Source organism: Nycticebus coucang, chromosome 7 (genome assembly GCF_027406575.1).
Source record: "Nycticebus coucang isolate mNycCou1 chromosome 7, mNycCou1.pri, whole genome shotgun sequence".
Classification (NCBI taxonomy): Eukaryota; Metazoa; Chordata; class Mammalia; order Primates; family Lorisidae; genus Nycticebus; species Nycticebus coucang.
The window spans coordinates 135,413,800-135,432,802 of record NC_069786.1 but is presented as its reverse complement, the minus strand read 5'-3'; the positions used below and the strand labels follow the sequence as shown (position 1 = coordinate 135,432,802).

The 19,003-nt window shown below is 49.2% G+C and overlaps 1 protein-coding gene across 3 annotated transcripts in view; it reads left to right on the top strand.

Moving 5' to 3' along the window:
- Positions 1-19,003, top strand: part of HDAC4 (histone deacetylase 4) — a 319,199-nt gene that overhangs the window by 146,555 nt on the left and 153,641 nt on the right. For all 3 annotated transcript variants that reach the window (XM_053597110.1, XM_053597111.1, XM_053597109.1), the window contains exon 3: positions 6,566-6,637. In XM_053597110.1, coding sequence (XP_053453085.1) covers positions 6,566-6,637 — 72 coding nt within the window. The remainder of the gene's footprint in view (positions 1-6,565; positions 6,638-19,003) is intronic.

Here is a 19,003-nt window from a genome sequence, read left to right as displayed (position 1 = left end):
AAATCAACTATATTTCCAGACACCAGTACGCAGAAATTAAAATTTAAATAAAATATGACACATTTGGTAACAAGTCTAAAGATATTCAAGACCCCTATATTGAGAATTCTGAAACTTTCCTGAGGGAAACTAAATGAGGAAACTTTCCATGTTCATGGATCAGGCCCCGTGGTGTTGAGATTCTCTTCTCCTTGCGGGTATATATAGTTTCTGTTTTTCTTTTTATTTTTTTGTGGAACTCGACAAGCTAATTTTAAAATTTATGTGCTAGAGGGCGGCCACATATACCGAGAGTGGTGGGTTCAGACCCAGCCCCGGCCAAAAAATAGCTGAGTGTGTGTCGGGCGCCTGTGGTCCCAGCTACTTGGGAGGCTGAGAAAGAGAATTGCCTAAGCCCAAGAGCTGGAGGTTGCTGTGAGCTGTGATGCCACAGCACTCTACCGAGGGCGATAAAGTGAGACTCTGTCTCTAAAAACAAAAAGAACTGCAAAATAACTCGATTATTCATAAGAATCCCCACAAGGCCCTTTCTAAAATACAAAATTCTGGCTTAGCACCCATAGCTCAGTGGCTAGGGTGCCAGTCACATACACCGGAGTTGGCAAGTTCGAATCTAGCCTGGGCCTGCCAAGCAACAATGACAACTACAACCAAAAAACAGCCGGGTGTTGTGGCAGGCGCCTGTAGGCTGAAGCAAGAGAATCGCCTAAGCCCAGGAGTTGGAGGTTGCTGTGAGCACCACGACATTCTACTGAGGACAACAAAGTGAGACTCTATCTTTAAAAAAAAAAATATTATATGGTACAATAAAGGAATAATTTTACCTAAGACGATTCCGAAGAAGAAATTTGGGCTTTTTATCTTCCCAGGTATTAAGAATTACCGTAAAATGATGGTGTTCAAGATTGTATAATTGTTGGCACATGTAAACAAGTTGGCCAAAGGGACCAAGATTTGGTTTAGAGCTAATGAAAGATGGGACTTCTTAGGAATGGCAAGGGGACACTTGACTGTTCTCATAGAAAAACAAAAACAATAAAACCACAAACCTCCTACCTTAGACTATCCACAAAAATCAGGACCAGGTAGATTAGAGATGTACATATAAAACAGAAACCCAGAAAACTTCTAGATGACAGTGTGTTAACAGACCTGTGCAAGCTCCAGGTAGATGAGAATTTATTGAAACTGGCACAAAATCATAAGCACTAGAGGAATAGCCTGATGAATGTCGCCTTTGAGGTGGTGTCTGCAACATGGAACTGATAGGGTAGTAGTAAGAATTTCTTAAGAATTCCTCTGGCTCTGTAACAAAAAGATAACTCAGTTGAGAAAAAAAGCTGATGAAAAGTTAGAATTCAAAGTAGGCAGTTAAAGAGTAAGAAGATGGTGGGGGCCCTTAGTCCTCTGGGAAGGACCGGGTGACTTAGGAGGAGGAGGCTGTGCCCAGGTGGGCAGGTGCACAGCTCCCGGTTCCAACCCCTCCCTTACCAGCTGCACCTGTGTGCAGGGTCTTCCCACACTGTCTTTACAGGCCTAAGAAACATAAGGTCTGGTGTGGCAGTAAAATGCTGCTTTAACCACAGGTATCAGAGCAGGGCTTGGTCCTTTTTATGTAGCTGCTAAAGTACTTTTGTCTTGTCCTATTACGTGAGAGTTGTTGTAGAAATACCCATCTGGTTAACTGTGCCATGGTCTGGACCCTCGTGTTTTTTTCGGGGTGGAGTGGGGTGTGTCTCAGTTGTCCCTGGGAGGGAATGGTCACAGCAGGGCCTTACAGTGGCTGGACCCCTTGGTGCTGGCCAGGCCGTCTCCACCTTCCTGCTGCCCCCAGCACTGGGAGCAGTGAGGAGGGCAGGGCTGCAGCTGGCCTTGACCTTCCTCCTTCCCTCACTGCCACCCTCCTTCTTGCTTTTTTGCCCCCTTGTGTTCTACCTTTCTACTTCCTCCTCTTACTTCTTTCTTTCTTAGTCTGGATTAGAGCAAATTCCTAGGAGTCTGGAGTTCTGCTTTTGTGATTTGAGTCCCTAGGGCAAAGGTGTCTTCATGAGCAAGTAACCATTTGCCCAGGTTCAGTTTCAGACTGGAGCTGGTCCAGCTGGGACAGTGCTGGTTCCAGGTGGCCCTCCCTGCTGGTCCTGGGTGATCTGCACAGCACCTCAGGGCCCTTCCCCAAATCCAGGGTCTGGTTAGGCCAGGTGGGTTGCAAGTTATGTTCCTTTGGCTCCAGAAGACCAAGACTCTGTCTAGAAACACCCTCTGTGTCCAGTCCCAGGTAGACCCTGAAAAGCCAGTACACTCTGCCTTTAGCCCTACTCCTCCAGGGGGACACTTAATCAGCAAACCCTGTGGCAAGCTGCATCTTGTTAACACACTGACATCTAGAAGTTTCCTGGCTTTCCGTTTTATGTGTACATCTCTAATCTACCTAGTCCTGAATTTTAACCAATTCTTACTACTACCCTGTCAGTTCCATGTTACATGGCGTGCCTCTGCCATGTCCTTGGGACGGTGGTGCAGTCGGCTGCAGCTGACCCTGTAGGCGCTTGGAGTTCCCTGGGGCCCATTCTGTGGTCATAAGGACACCGAGGTGCCTGGGTTCCCACAGCCTCCCCTCCAGCTGGGTGCCTCCTCCCCTGGCTCCCTGAGCCAGTTAAAATGCCACTGGAAGATACATGGTACTTTTATCCTGTCCAGTAGGGCATCAAAAATAGATCAAAGGAGTAGGGCACCAGTCCCATATCCCTAAGGTGGTAGGATCAAACCCAGCCCTGGCCAAAAAAAAAAAATAGATTCCCAAGGACTGGCAGATCCAGAACCTGCTTGCAGCCCATGGGTGATGAGGGAATGCCATTCTGACTTTATCTTGATTATTTTCTTGCTTATAAATGTTAGGTTTTACCTCTGCTTTCTCCTCATTCTCAGAAATTCTAACACAGAGACAGGAGAACATAGAAACTGTACTTTTCCTAAATAATTTCATTGTGATTCACTCCAGACTGTGATGTCTGAAAACATAGCTCTCAGCAGCTGCCCTGTGCACCTTCATGGCTATGGCCACGCCTCCCACCTGCTTGGCCTGCCGAGTGCTACTGCCCAGCTGCAGGTCGCTCTGAAGCCAGCTCTGTCAGCCCTGTCACCCCTGCTCACTAAAGTGCCATCCCACCGTGACCTGCTCTGTTCAGGACTTGTCCAGCTTCACGTCTGAAGTGTGTTAGGTGTGCAGTTTTGTCTGGAGCATCTGGGTTCATCCCAGCTCTGGTTGTCACACTGCAGTGGCAACTCTCTCTGCCTTCACAGGTGACTGCACACACCACTGGCCACAGTCCCCGCCGGGAGTTCTTGGGTAGAGTCAGGTGAATTCAGAGCTAGGATTTAAAAGGCTCCAGAGGCGTCGAGGCCCAGGCCTGGGCCTTTACCGCAGTAAGGCCCAGGGCTTCGTCATGGGCCCTGGCACCAGCTGACCAGAAGACTCAGAACTGCCACCGTGAGGGATGGGTCTGGTCTGACATCAGATCCTCAGCCCCCTGCCCCCCACTTCTGCCTGAAGCTCTGTTTCCTGTCAGACAACAGTCATTCCACATTGCCCTGCTCGGGGCTGCCCACAGGTCGTGTCATTGTGCGCCGCCCCACCCCCACCCCCCACCCCCATCAAAACACCTTTTAGTTTCTGGCTTCTCGTTGCCCATGCTGCCCTCCCTCCATAGCAGGGACCAGAAGCCGTGCTTCTCTGAGGGTCCAGTGCTGAGGGCTGCAGAGATAGGGGACTAGTGTTGCTTCTGTGCTGTAGGTCACAATTGTCCGGCCATGACATTGATGCTGCTAGTGCCCCCCACCCCGCCCCCAGGCACCTGTGCATTAAGAGGGCTCCTGCTGTTTGCACAGAGCTTCATACCTGCTCCTTTCCTTGAGAGGCAGAGCGCTCAATACTGACGTGCTGAGTCAGAACAGTACCCGCTTCAGATACATCCACCGCTCCACAAATATATGGAAATGGCAGGGTTTGGGGTTTACATTGGTGGGTTATTATGATGCCAGCTGGGCCCAGAGTCACATAGGGAGAGAGGGACCACGTCTGGTCTCTGTCCTGGTTCCTGGGCACGAAGTTCTTAAAATCTTGGGAATCTCTTTAGTGTTTGCTGATGGGGCCCCCAGATAGCTGTCACATGGGGCTGGTCACCAGGAAGACCTGGACACTGGAGGGTTGGAACTGCTGGCCTCTGGGCAGCATGGTGGGGACTGGAAACTGGGTTGTTAAAGCTCTAGAACTTAATAGCTGGTGACCATGTGTCCATACTAGGGAGTGAGATATGCCCGGCGGTATTGGGACAGGTGCTCCTGCCCGTGGGACCCTGACAATCTCGCCTCCTGCGCCTTCATGTGGCCGTTCATTGGCACCTTTTATAATAAGCCCATGAACATGAGTAAAGTGTTTTTCTGAGTTCTGTGGGCTGTCCTGGCAAATTAATAGAGCCTAGGGGGCAGTAATGGGAACCACTGATTTGTAGCTGCTCGGTCGGAAGTGCAGAAGGCTCCAGACGCATGCCCACCACTGCAGCTTTTGAGACAGAGCCCTGAGTTGTGGGTTCTGTGTCAACCCAGGGTGGTTCAGGATGGACATGTCTGGTTCAAGGGTAGGCTTACATACGGAGCCTGCCATGCTCTCAGCAGATAGCAGGGTCTGTTGGTGGTCAGCCGGTGTCCTTCTGAGAGCAGGTGGGACATTAGCCAGGCCGAGTGCCCAGACCCTTTATGGATGAAGCCAGACTCAACTGAGCTGCATGTGGATTTCAAGACAGGGCGATGGCACGCTGTGCTCTGGATTGATTAGACTGAGACTGGACGTGTCCTCCTTCTGTCGTGCAGTGATGTGTTCCCGAGCATCACATGTGTGTGTGGCCTGGGGAAATGAGACTTTAAGGGCTGGGGTTGGGCAAACTCAGGAGCCAACTCCAAACTCAAAAGATTAAGTCTTCCTGTGAGCCAAGAAATTGGCCACTACGCCCCGCCTGGGGGCCAGTTTCTCCACTCCTTGGTTCTAAGCTTTCTAGCTCCAGGCACTCGCTGGGTGGACTCCTGAGTGCAGCATCCTCTCCAGTGGGCCTGGCTGGTGGCCTCAGAGCAGGCTGCAGAGCCCTGGCAGGTGGTCTGCCCAGCACTGCACCCCTGACCCCTTCCTACTGGAAAACCACAGCTATGCTGAGAATTTCAAAAGCATCTGTTAGTGTTTCTGAAAGCACAGCAGGGTTTCTAAAAAATACTTAACATACTCTTTGAACTTTCAATTTATTTTTCAACAGAGTAAATAAATGTACTTTAAAAAGTGCTTTTCACCACTATCTCGGGGTCTCTTTCTGAGTAGCAGTCAAGGTTCTTAGGAGACCAGGCTTTATTTCACAAGCATCAGCCAACTCCCAGGATGGAATGTATGAATAGTGAGATGATTATCTAGGCTTGGTGGGAGCTTCCAAGGTGTCACTGTGGCCTGCCCATCCTCCTCCTCCTGGGTCAGCTCACCCTCAAACGTGCCTGGTATCTCTCTGCTCGAGATCTGGAAACCTCGGAGTTGCTGGGGAGGGTTGACTATGGTGGGGGGAAGACGCAGGCTTCCCACGTGGGGCTCAGGGCCACCCTCATCTCCTCCCAGCTGGCATCAACTCTCAGGAGCACCTGAGGCCGTGGCTTTTGTCCTTGCATTTTGAACCTGAGCTATGCTGGGTGTTATCCATTCCGGTAAAAGCAGATTTTCCTCCAGTCTGCTGACCTGGCAGTGGGAGTGTGTGTCCTGTGTAGACCAGTAAGGAAGCTGACCTTCCTGCGCGAGCTGTAATGACATGCGTGTCGTTGCAAGGCACTTTACACCACTTGTTAGAAGAAGCTAATTTTAAAAGTGTGATTCCTGGAAATCTTGCCAGAGTTTTTGTTCTTTTCTATCTGGGAAAATACAGGAAATCTAGGGCTGTCTAAATCCAGCCTGTGCCAGGTTTATGTGGTGGGTGGGTCCCGGGCTTGTCTCTGCAGAGTCTGAACACATGGAAGCAGCTCCTGAATTTGGTCTAATAGTGGGTTCCAAAGAAGGGTTCCGTGAGTCGTAAACCCTTGAAAGCGTCTCCCCAAGCCTGTTGGGCCTGAGTCGCCTGCTGTCCCCCTGCACTTCTGTTGGCTTCCAGCCCGCTCGTCAGGATGGGGTGAGGAAGAGGAGTGCCTTTGTTTTTATTGTCTAAATGCTTGTGGTCTGCAGGAAAGCTCGTCTCTGATAACCACAATTAGGTATAATGCGGTTGCTATACAGAAGTAAACCAAAATGGCTAAGCCTGTTGCTTTTAGGCCAGAAATTTATGCTTGCCATATCTCACTTGGGGACTGTTTTATTTTCAAAATGTCTTTTATTTTCTTTGGCAAACACAAATAGTCCATGATAGATGTAAACTGCTGTCCTTTATCACTGGGAAAGACTCGTGTCTTCCGTGGCTAGGGAGGAGCTGCTCCCCACAGTTCTCAGTGTAAAGCGGTGTGGCCGAAATGCTCACTGTCTCTAAAGCCCGTTGCCCTCTCTGTTCTCCAGATGGACTTTCTGGCCGAGACCAGCCAGTGGAGCTACTGAATCCTGCCCGTGTGAACCACATGTCCAGCACAGGTAAGTTAATTCCCCTGCCCCATCCCCTCCTCGCTGGAGCAAGCGCAGGTCTGCTTTGTTAGCGGAGCATGAGGAGATGCTTTCCCCTTTAGAAATGAAACTGGCATTGGCTTAGTGCTGTTTATGGTAAAGAAATGCTGGTCCTTTTCCTCTTAGGCCCTCAGGGTGTGCTCTTCCCAAAGGCAGGTGGGTGCAGGCTGGGTCTGTGGGAAGGTCTGAACTTGAGCTGAGCCTGGGCTGGGGCTAGGAGTCCTGCACGGTCAGCTGCACCACCACGGGCAGATCTCCCTGTCCTAGCCCCATGGAAACTGTTTTGTTTTGTTTCTTTTTCTTTTTCTTTTTTTCTGTAAAACAGCTCTTTCTGTGTTGACTCCTCCAGGGTTTAAACCCTAGTGTGGGCACCATTCTTCACAGCCACTTGCCTTATGAGAATAAAGCCCAAGCCTCCTGAAGCCCTGGGGCTCAGTGACTGTCCCCATTTCACATGTGTTTGGTGGGTAGCATTGCTGGGCCCTTGCTACCTGCTACCACTGTGTCCTGAAGGCTTGGGTCTCTGGTTTTCGCTCAGCCGCACCCTCCTGGACAGCCAGCCTTGCTGTGGTCCCGCTGGCTCTGTCTTCCATGGGACTCCACTGGGCCTAACCGTTGCTCTTGAAAAGAAATTGAAGCAAGAGCTTGAAGTCAGGCCGGACATTTTCAAGAAGAGCTCTCTTTCTTTGCCTAGTGATTCTTCAGGGTCAGCCAGGGGTCTTTTTGTGGCTTTTCCCCAAACACAAAGTTCCCGTGGAGTCTTTGCAGCAGTCCTGGCAGGTACTTTGTGTCCCTGGGCCATGGAGCTCTAGCCTCCGTAGGGACGCTCAGGGTAGCTCTTCCCTGTCTCTGTCACCTCTACTTTACCTCTATTCCTACCGAGTGTGAATTTATGTTTTGACCCCAGAACACTTGAGTCTGGAGTCGGGGTGAGGGGAGAGCTTTAAAGTCTATTCTGAAGGTGCTCAGGTTCTAGGCTGTGGCTCAGTGGGAACAGTTTTGATTGTCACTCTCTCCAGTTCACTTTGCCAGTGTTCTCACTGTTCAGACACTGAGTCCTGTGTAGTTTGGGCCTGTGCTTGCCTAGGTGTGGATGGCGGTAAGAGTTTTCAGACAGCTGGGTGGGCTGTGCAGAGATGGTAGGGAACCAGAAGAGGTGATCTTCAAATTGACACTCTGGCTTGGGAAGTGTGTCCTGCCTGCCCAGACCTGAGATGGGACTGTGGCTTAGCGTGGGGACAGACTGAGGACAGTGTGGTGCAGTGCAGACTGGGACCTGCCCTGCTGCCCACTGACTGTGACTCAGGCATGATGATGACGCCTCTCTGCAAGTTCTACAAAGATCAAGGACAGGTCAGCTTTTCAGTAGTTTCTTGATAAGTGTCGCAGCACCCCCTTGACAGTACCAGGTCTAGTCCAGCCGGCTCCTTTGGTCCGTTACCCTCATTCCTTTCCTTTGGGCTGAACCACCCAGCTTGGGAGGTGGCATGTTGGGAAGTGTGCCCCATAAAATCAACACTTGTCATTTACCTTCCTGGGGACCAGATTCCCAGTGGTCAGAGTCACAGGGTGGCTCTGTATGCCTTGCCATCCCTACAGATCTAACTGGCACTGGTGGTCAGAGTGTTTGTGGGTGGTGCAGACGCTGTGCCCCCTCCGCAGGCAGAGCCAGGATGCACGCTGGTGTGGTGTGTGCGTGACGCCTGTTGTTAAATACACCTTAGACAACCTCTAAGCTGAAGGGCATTTTTTTCAAACTCCATTTTGATCAGCTTGGTTCACTGTAAGATACTACAAAGAAATACTAATCTCAGGCTAGGTGGAGATTTCTACAAAATGTCTGTTAAACCACATTTTTTTTTATACAGAGGTAGAAGTATTTTTAGGTGTATTTTTATGCTAAATACCACTTTGCTAGATTTACTACATTTCCTAATGGCTGGGTTTAATCTTAAGTATTCCTTTGACAATTGAAAGTATTAAAACAAACTTTCATACACACACACACACACACACACACACACACGTTAATCATCAGGAATTTCTTCCACACCCACTGTGGGCACATGCTCCCTTTGAACCCCTATGCTTGCTGAACCCCACCGGCCTGCTGACTCCTCTCCTTGTTGTGACTGGCAGCACGTTCAGCACAATTGTTTGGGGGAGTTTGCTTATGATTCTTTTTCAATACACTTAGTCCTAATAAATTCTCATTTCCAATAAAAAAGCATTATTCATATTGTTTATATTATGTTATCTTGAATCGAGACATTAGATAACTCAAGCAAACATACCACTTTTGTTGGAAAAATCGACACACGAGTCTCCCTTATCTGAGATGCTTGGCATCAAGGGTGTTTGGGATTTCAGATGTCTTTGGATTTGGGGATATTTGTGCTTTACTGACCAGCTCAGCACAGTAAATCTGAAAGTCCAGAATCAGAAATGTCTAGTGAGCAGTTCCTTTGAACATCATGCTCAAAATGTTTGGGATTTGGACTATTTTGAATTTAGAATGCTTAACCAATACCAGAGGAGGAAAAGGCCAAAATTTTGTTTGTTTTGGACTGTTGATTTCTTCAACTTCCCTCTTAACCATCTTAACCATCCACGTGTGAAGAAGACTTGCCTTTTCCCTATACTTTTTGTTCCTTGATTTAAACATTTTAACTGTAGGCTAGATTCTGACAGAGCACATATAATATTTCCCTGCCACCAATATAGAACAGGTAGTATTTTGATATTATTCTGTATCAACATGATAGTTCACGTCTGTGAACACACAGAATGTTACACGTACAGGCAGCCTGCAGCCTTTACCCCTGCCCAGAGGTGCTTTTCTCGGAGAGCAGAAGGGCTGCTCTTGGATGGGGCCTTGACCAAAAAGGCAGAGCCTGGGCGTAGACATGGCAGGGGGCCGGGTGGGACCGGGGTCCTCTTCCAATGCCTGTGTTTTCCTGTAGAGTACAGAAGGAGAACCATGAGCTCTGGCAGGGGAGGAGATGCTGGACAGGGGAGGCAAAGTCATCAGCAAGGAGGTTGCTGTGCCCAGCAGGATTACAAACCCAGCTGTGCCATGGGGTTAGACCACAGGGGACTAAAAAATAAATGTTATTCATTACTGAATATCGTAATTTTTAAAGCAGTAGACTTGTTTTCTCTGGCTATAAAAGCAATGCATGTTATGTACGTGTTATGGAAAAGATGACGTTGTACTAGATGTATGGGGAGAGCTAACCCAGAGCAGGGCTGCACAAGAATGTGGCTGCCTGGCCCAGTGGAGAGGTCCATGGGGGAGGCTGCGGTTGCCCAAGAGCAAAGTGGAGGGAAGAGGGCACAGCAGTGAGCACATGCTCCAGCTCCAGCTCCAGGACGCACTCCTCATGGCCACCAGGCACTCTGAAGGGGTGAGAATCCTCAGTTCCTGCAGTCCTTTTCCCAGAGACACTCAGCATGGAATTAGGAGCAAGGGCACATTGTGCTACTGGGGAGAAAGACAGCCTCGGAAACACCAGGGCCCTCTGTCCTGGAGCAGAGGCCAACTTGAAGGGTCTAAAGAGAAACATGCCAGGGCCCAGGTCACCCTCAACACCTGTGTCCCCATGAACAAGTGCATCTGTCAGAGAGTAAGGGGGTTTCTTTTTAAGGATATGTCAGATGCACGGTTTAAAAAAAAAAAAAAAATTTTTTTTTTTAAATTTTTTTATGGTGTATTAGGGGATACACATGTTTTGTTTACATGTTTTATTTGTGTACAGATTGATTCAAAGCTGTAAGTGTGCCCTTCACCCAGACATTGTGCCCTGTACCCAACAGCTGTGACCGCCCGCAGCCCCTCCTCACCCTCCCCCAGCTCATTTTCACGAGATGCACCTTCGTCCGGGTTTGGGTCCCCATTCTTGTGAGGTTGCACTTAGAATGGTTTCTAGTTTCATGTTGGTTTCACAAAAGATACCAGATTGTCACTTTTTTATGGCTGAGTACTGGACGGTGCACATACGCCACATTTTATTAGAACCCGTTCATGTGCTGGTGAGCACCAGGAAGTTTCCACGTCTTTGCCATAGTGAATTGTGGTGCTATAAACATTCAAGTGCAGGTGTCTTTAAAAGCATAATTTTTAAAAGAAAATTCTGGCATCTTAAGAGGGGAAAATACTATAGAAACTGTAGAGAACTTCTCCAAAGTAATAAAACATTGATGTTTGCCTTCAGCTTTGGACTCTGAAACCTTAAAGGGTATTTAGTTGCCCACCCCACCGTCAAAGGAATTGCCTCTACTTTTAAAGGTTTAACAGGAACTATTTGAAGTTACTTGGTACCTGAAGCTTATGTTCCCTCCCAGGTGTGTTTTTAGTTGGCTTGTTTTCTTTTTTGTTGTTGTTGTTGTTGTTGTTTTAAGACAAGGTCTGACTCTGTTGCCCCAGCTAGAATGCAGCGTTGTCATCAAAGCTCCCTCCTCAGCCTGTTGAGGAGCTGGGACTACAGGAGCCCACCACCATGCCTGGTCCTAGATGTGTTTTGATGTTGTCCTCATTGTGTTGGGGGTAATGTTGAGAATGTAGGTGAAAGTCCCCCTCCGTCAGGGAGCCGTCACTGACCTTACTAAATGGAGCCCTGCTGACAAATCCTTATTTGCAAGACTGTATTCCTGCTTGGTGCTCTGGGTGCTTCTCATGTGAAGCTGGAGGTCCTGGGTTCGGAGTGGGCACAGTGAAGGAGCAGCGGCCACCCTGGTGGTTCCTCAGAGTGGCTCCTCCTGATGCTCGAGGCAGGGAAGTGGCCAGGACAGAGCTTTGGGGCCTCTTCGTTCTGGTTCTGGCCCTCACTCAGCGGTCTCCTCCGGTCCAGGAAATGTCTTCAGGAATCAGCCTCTCTGGCCCCAGCCCAGTGCTGTGGCTGCAGTGGGGGAGGGACGGGCACATGGCGGTGGGGGCGTAGGAGGCTGCCTGGCCTGCTGGTTCTGCGACCTGCCCCCTGGGGTAAATGCCACCCTTCCTCAGGTAATGTGTTGCCTGCTTTGCTATTTATCTTACTTATTTGTTGTAATTTTTGAAGGAAAAGTGAAATGTAGAATACAAGGATATCATGGTAAAATCTAGTTTTTTTGAAAAATCAGGAAAACATGCTCATGGTTTGATTGACTTAGTTCAAATTAACGTTGAGAGATTTTACAGTTCCACCGTCAAATTAACCTGAGAGCCTATGTAATGGCCAGGACATAAAGACCAGGTGCAGGGGTTGGCGGCCTTGTAATGACCACTGACTGTGTTATGTGTGAGCTGTTTAGAAACACCCTAAGTGTCACCTCTGAGTACCAGGTGTATTGGCCCCTTACTTTATAGCTAAGAATAGTTGGGCCCAAGAGCTGTGCTGTCTGTTTAGACACCCCTTTATCCACTGGGCGTGGTACTGAGTATGCTTCACATTTCAGTTTCTCTTGCATTGTTGAAGATTGGCTACCTCTAAGAATTTCCAAAACCTGTGATTTTCAAGGGGGGTCTAACCCACTGCCTTCTGTCCAGTCCTCTCCATCCGCTGCCCCTGTCCTCCTCTGACTCAGAGTTTTTCTCTCACGCAATCTGCTGTACACTGGGAGGTGGTCACTCCTGACTGTCCTCTCACCCACTGGACTTGCAAGCTTCCAGAAGCAGTGGCATGCCACACGTACTCCAGACACGCTGCGGGGCCAGGACCAGTGCCTGTCTGGGGTGGAAGCATGGCCTGTGTTTTTACCCGTTTGTCTTCCTCCTCGATGATAGCTCCATTCTCCCCTCCCATTCTGGGCACAATATTGAAAGGGGGCAGAAAGGGATTGTGCCGGGGCCCAGCAGAGCCCAAGGCATGGGAGCTATGGCTGGGGCAGCAGGGTCAGTCTGCCTCTGATGGGCTAAGCAGCCTCAAAAGCAGGTGGATCCTCCTCCAAGCCTGGGCTGGCTCTTCTGGCATCACCGGGTGACTTGGCCCTGGCTGCTGCATGGGTGACCAGGTGGCGAAGGCAAGTGCTGGCACAATGTCCGGCACACAGGAGAGCCTGGCACTGGCCAGTCTTGTGCTCTGTTGCGTTCTTGCCACCCTGTGGCTTGTGTTGAAAGGCCTCTTGAGGAAATTTCTGATGGGTGGAGCTGGCAGAGAGGGCATGTGGAGGGCCAGGAACCCCAGGGTTGCAGCTGCTGGCCCACACACCACCCAGCATACCTCACCTGAGGGCTGGTGCCCCACACAGGTGGGAGTGACTGCCGTTTGCTTTTAGACTGATGCTGTGCCCCACCTCTGCTCACTGTCCTGCAGACACTCTGGTGCTCGGGTGCTCATGTGACTGGGCAGACTCCCCTCTGGACGGTTTCCCTCAGCATCCTGAGCTCCTGCTGCCTCCTGTTCTGGTCCCTGTCTGGGGGCGGCCTGCCCTCCCTTCTCCTGGGCCAGGGAGACCACGGCATCCTGTGTACAGCTCAGGACTTCCACATCGTCACTGAGCCCTCTCCCTCTCCAGAAAGGAGTCCCCGACCTCCTGCCAGCTGTGTGGGGCCAGGTTGGGTCTGGGGACCTTTGCCCTCCCTGAACAGGGCCATCTGCTCTCGGCTGGCCTGGCCTCCACCTCTGGGATCATGCCAGTGTTGCTGTGTCTGACAAGACAGTTCCCCACTATCCATCACGTTCTTTCTGACTCCCAGAATTGTGTGGATGTTCTATCGCCTGTGTGTGTGCGTATGTGTGTATGTGTGTGTGAGTGTGTGTGTGTGTGCATGTGTGTACGTGTGTGTGTGTATGTGGTGTATGTATGTGTGCGTGTATGTACGTATGTGTGTGTATGTGGTGTATGTATGTGTGCGTGTGTGTACGTATGTGTGTGTATGTGGTGTATGTATGTGTGCGTGTATGTACGTATGTGTGTGTATGTGGTGTATGTATGTGTGTGTGTGTGGTGTTATGTATGTGTGCGTGTGTGTACGTATGTGTGTGTATGTGTATGTGTGTGTGGTTGTTGGTGTTGGCAAGTGTCAGTGGTCTCTTGAAGGAGGGATTACTGATGCTGTCCACTCTGACATTTTTGACCACAAACACCCCGTGGTGCTTAACAACCACCCTGCCTGTCCAGCCGCTTGCTATGGCTCCACTCTCTGCCAGTGCGTCTGCACCATTTTTCCCAAATGTCCTTTTAACATCCTGGTGCTGGGGGGAGAAAGATAAAGGCCTTCCCTGTCCTGGGTGGAACTTAGATTGTTTGGCTTATTTATGTTGCCACCAAGTCATTCTGGCCCATTGGAAGTTTGCATTGCTGCTGCTGCTCCTGCAGACCCACGTTTACGCGGAACTCACCTGTCTGGGAAAGGGACATGAGTAACAAGGAGCCAGACACTGCGGGCCATGGTGTCCTGCGCACTCAGCACAGCTGAGAAACCGTTGGTCTGCATGCTTTTGGGAGTGTCCACACATGCAGCAGAAACCCCAAGGTGAGGAAGTTGAGAGTGGTTATTTTTCTATTTCGTAGGGAGCTCCCCAGTGACCTCAGCCTGTCTTGATGCAGAAGCTGAGCACCTCCAGGGCATATTCAAAAGTTCTCAGTGGGTAGGAGAAAGGATTTCTTTTTTCGGCTCAGAATATTGTTTTGTTTGTGCATTAGAAGTGTCATCAATACCAGAAATACTATCCAGGAATGAATTTATGCATCATGATGTCATTTGTGGTTAAAGAGCTTTTTCATTTTTTCTTTTTTTGCCAGCCTTGCATTATTCACTTTAAGGCTGGAGATTGTAAAATGTATCCAAAGCATCTGTGAACCCCTCAAGTGGTGTCTCAGAGCACATCCAGTGGATAAGGGGACAGGGGTGGCTTGTGTTAACTCTTAGCCATGTTATGTTGTTTCCAGCTGAAACAATTCCATTTTCAGTGGTCACCCTTTAACCTAATGTAGCATTGTCCCCATACGAACAAACGCCGTACCCTCTGGGAAGGGAAAGTGCCTGTCTTCTGAGCAAGGTTTCCATTTCTGGACCTGACAGCAACATGTGAGTACTGTAACACGTGGAAGCAAACCCAGCAGGGGCCAGGGGTCTAGGCAGGAGAGGGTGGGCCACTGGTGTCCAGTGGCACCAGCCCTGCCGGTTTAGTTGGGAGCCGGGGAGGCTGGCACTCCAAGTTCCACAAAGGCCTCCTGAGGGCAGGGGTGGGGGGCCCTGAGCCCACCCTCTTCCCCCTTCAGGTGGATTTCACTCACCCTCGGGCTTGGGGCAGCCAGCCACAGAGGTGGTGGTGTCCACGCCAATCTGTAGGAGTGCATGGGAAGTGTGGGCTTGGTTTTGTGGGGGGGGGAGCATGGGAAGTGTGGGCTTGGTTTTGTTGGGGGGCCATGGGAAGTGTGGGCTTGGTTTTGTGGGGGGGGGAGCATGGGAAGTGTGGGCTTGGTTTTGTTGGGGGGCCATGGGAAGTGTGGGCTTGGTTTTGTTGGGGGGCCATGGGAAGTGTGGGCTTGGTTTTGTGGGGGGGGGAGCATGGGAAGTGTGGGCTTGGTTTTGTGGGGGGGGGAGCATGGGAAGTGTGGGCTTGGTTTTGTTGGGGGGCCATGGGAAGTGTGGGCTTGGTTTTGTGGGGGGGGGAGCATGGGAAGTGTGGGCTTGGTTTTGTGGGGGGGGTGGCTCGTCAGTGATACCTCTGCCTCTGCCTTGGTGGCTGCTGTGCGGTGTGTTTATGCTCTCCTTACTAATTCCTGTTTTTACCTCCATCCTACTTCTGCGGGCTCACTTGCGTATTCTTGTTCTAGCTTTTTAGCTTGAGTATTTAGCCCATTAGTTTTAGCCTCTCTTTTCAATGTGAGCTTTCACGGTTATATGAGTGCTCCCTCTGGGTACAGATGGAGCCGCTTTGGATGAGTTTTAATTTGTAGTATTTAATTCATAAGGCATATTGCATTAATACTTTGTAAAAGCCTTATTGTTTCTCAAGAGAGTTATTTTGAAATTTGTTTTATGGGTTTTTTTCTTTGAAAAAAATGAAATATTTAGAAGCTTTTTTTAATTTCCAAAAGCATGAATTTTCTAAGTAATCTTTGGTTATTGATTTCCAAGTTACTGCATCATGCTTAGAAAATAGTCTTTGAATTTTGTTGAGATTTGCTTTATGGTCAATTTTTATGAATCTTTAATTCATCTTTAAGATGAATTTGTATTTTCTAGTTGTTGGGCAAGTTAAACAGAATTCTCTGTTTAACAAGAATTCTAAATTCTCTGCTGGCCTGCTGGGTATCCCTCTCTAATGAGAATTCTAAGTTCTCGTTAAATCAAACTTGTTGATTGTAAATCCTGTAGATGTTAGAAGATGCTGGAAGGCAGTAAGTGCTGTGGGGAGGCCCAGCAGGCCATCAGGGGAGGGGCTTCTGCATTCTGAATGGAGTGGTCACCAAAGGCTCTAGACTTCCATTCATCCATTCATAGTGGATGCCGAGTGCGCTGTTGTCACTTAGGGTGTACACATTAATGAAAGAGGTAAAAAGACCCTCTATGCTGGGGCTCAGGCTAGGGGACTGAGACACCAGCCAGGAAACTCAGTAAGTTGAAGAGCAAGGGAAGCCAGCACAGGCTGTGAGTTTACCTAGGGTGTTTAGGGTAGGCCTGCCCCAGGACAGAGTGTGAGCAAACAGGAGGACTCGTAGGGAGCTTGGGGGACAGACGCAGGCATGAGGCTGAGGCAGAACCCTGGGGCCCCAGGGAGGCCAGAGAAGGGGGCTGGTGAGGGGGCTGCACTGTGTGATCAGATAGTCACCCAGGATTTAAAAGGCCATTGTAATCAGTTAGGCTTGGTCTTTGAGTGAAATGGGGTCTCCAGGAGGTTCTGAGCAGAAGACGGAGACCTCTTCACCCATATAATACTGTGGTGGCCATATGGCCTGGCAGCAAATTGGGGGGCAGGAGCTCACCTGAAGGTACATAGCAAGTATGGGGAAGATTGTTCAGATTCCCAGAAACATTTGACAGCAGGTGGGCTGGGAGGGAGACAGAGAGTCAGGGAGGATGCTGGGACTTTGGGCTGTAAGCTTCTGGTTGATGGAGGTGCACCCAGGCTGTGGATGGAGTGCCCCAGGGTCACCAGGGCTGGCATCAGATGCATGACCCTTAGCGATGACAGGCAGTTATGAGCCCGAGCTTGAACTTGTCGGTGGGTGGCTAAGGGTTTGAAGCAGAGAGAGCTCAGAAGTGAATTCTCCGAAGGAACAGGGTGCCACATGAGGTCTGAGAAGTAGGCTTTGTTCCTGACCTTTCACAGGTGCTGTTTGCTTGGAGTTAACATGCAGTTTCTACCAAGTCCTGGTTCATAAAGTGGCGTGTGTCCCACGAGAGTTATCTGTTGGGCAGTAAGAGGGATAGGTGGCTGGGCCGCTTGAGTGGGAGTGGCTGCTCCTTACAGAGGTGGTAATAGTAGTCCCTTCCCAAGGGCTGCCCACCTGTAATTTGCTTAAATGCTGCATGTGCCAGAGACCAAGGCTGGGAGGCTAAGTGACAGCCTAGCAAGCTCTCCGAGTGCATCTTCTAGACCAGCAATTCTCAACCTATGCGTTGCGACCCACACACACTGTATTAAAGGGCTATGACATTAGGAAGATTGAGAACTACTGTTCTAGACACTAAAGTCTCAACCACCCTCCTGTCCAACTTCCTGTTGGATTATTCTTGACCCCAGTGATCCACAAAGCCCTGGGAAGATACTCCATGTCTTGTTGGTTTCCAGAAAACCCGGGGTGGAAGGCTCCTTGCTGCCCACAGGCGGCTGGAAGAGGCCGGCCCTCCCCGGAAGACAGTCCTTCCTCCCTCCACCTCCCACTGTCCTCTATTCTCCACAAGTGCAAGAAACATCTTCTATTTTTAAAGATTTCAACCGTTACTGTTAGGTAATAGTGACCCTTACTTCAGCCCAGCTGCTGGATGAAATACATAACCCAACGTTCAGAGGTTGCTAAGAGGAAAATTCTGAAATTTGTTCTTATGTAAACTTGACCTTATGTAACTGAGATGGCAAAGACAATTGCAGGTGAGTTTTGGCCTTTCTAGACCACTGGAACTATTTTTACCCTTCAGATACTCTTTTTATCCCTTGAGTTTCAGGTATTCAAATAGCTTTCAAAGAACTGTTTGTGGTTTATGCTGGAGTGAGGAGGTGAGAGGGCCGTGAGAGGACTGGGCTGCTGTCTTTCGGGCAGTGGTGTTTGAGGAGGTGAGGCCAGATTTGAATGCAGGTGACAACACTCACTAGTAGTCTTGGGCTGGCTGCTAAGGACTCTCCAGCCTGTGTGTTCCTCCTACCTGTCTGTGTCACTGCGTCACTGCTGGGACCTGCTTCGTGGAATTGTGAGGGCTTAAGGAGATATATAATACGGCAAAAACACTTGGAATGAGTGTGTAATAGTAACACATTAGCTTCTCTCATTGCCTTTGCATTATAGTTGTAAGTCTTAGAATCTTTTCCAGAGTGCCTGGTCTGTAACATTAGTAGAGCAGCATATCAGATGGATTATTCTTTCTCTGTCCATAATTTGTGGAGGTCATGTTTGCCTTTAGCGGCTGCATTTACACAAGAACATAAAATATTTCACCATTTTTTGTACGGGGTAAGGCCTGGTTCTATTTATAGTTTCCAGGAAGTACATTTGTGCACTTCTTGAGAGCCAAGTTACCAACTGCATGCCAGGTTTTTATTTTGGGCTCTTGCTCAGTTTGAGCTTGCACATATTTCCAAAAGATTTTTTCCCCCTTTTAGGGGTATAGAACAAATTAGAAACATTAAAAGCATTTTTTAAAGAGCTTTAAGGATAATTCTGAAATAAGGAGTAGAAGAAAAAAATCTAACACTTGCATTTTTGTTAAATCACAGAGCAGAGTAGTACAGATGGTTTTGCTGTCTCCACATCGCGCTCCGGCCGGCACAGGCAGCACAGGGCTTTATGCACAGAATTCCACGGAAGTAGCATCCTGGGCTGGCCTCACTGTGGAGCAGTGGTATCACCTGGTGGGAGATGGCTGGAGCTCCTGGGGCAGCAAGTTGAAAGCCATGTTCGTATTGCTGCTGGCAGGGAGCAGCTTTACTTTCTGCTAGATAATCAAGTTTGGAACACGTTTTGAGTAAAGCTTCCTGCATTATTGATACAGTTTATTACTCAAAAGAGAAAAACTATTTAAGTCATACCTTAAGAACAGTTTTATCTCTTCATAATTTGAACAACTGCTTCAGTTGTTTCAGCTTGTCATTTAATAGGACTTTTGGAAAAAATATGCACCAAGGGGAGAATCAAATGAAGTGGAGCGTACTGTAGAAAAACGGCTCTTCATCAGCAACGGTTTTGGCTGAA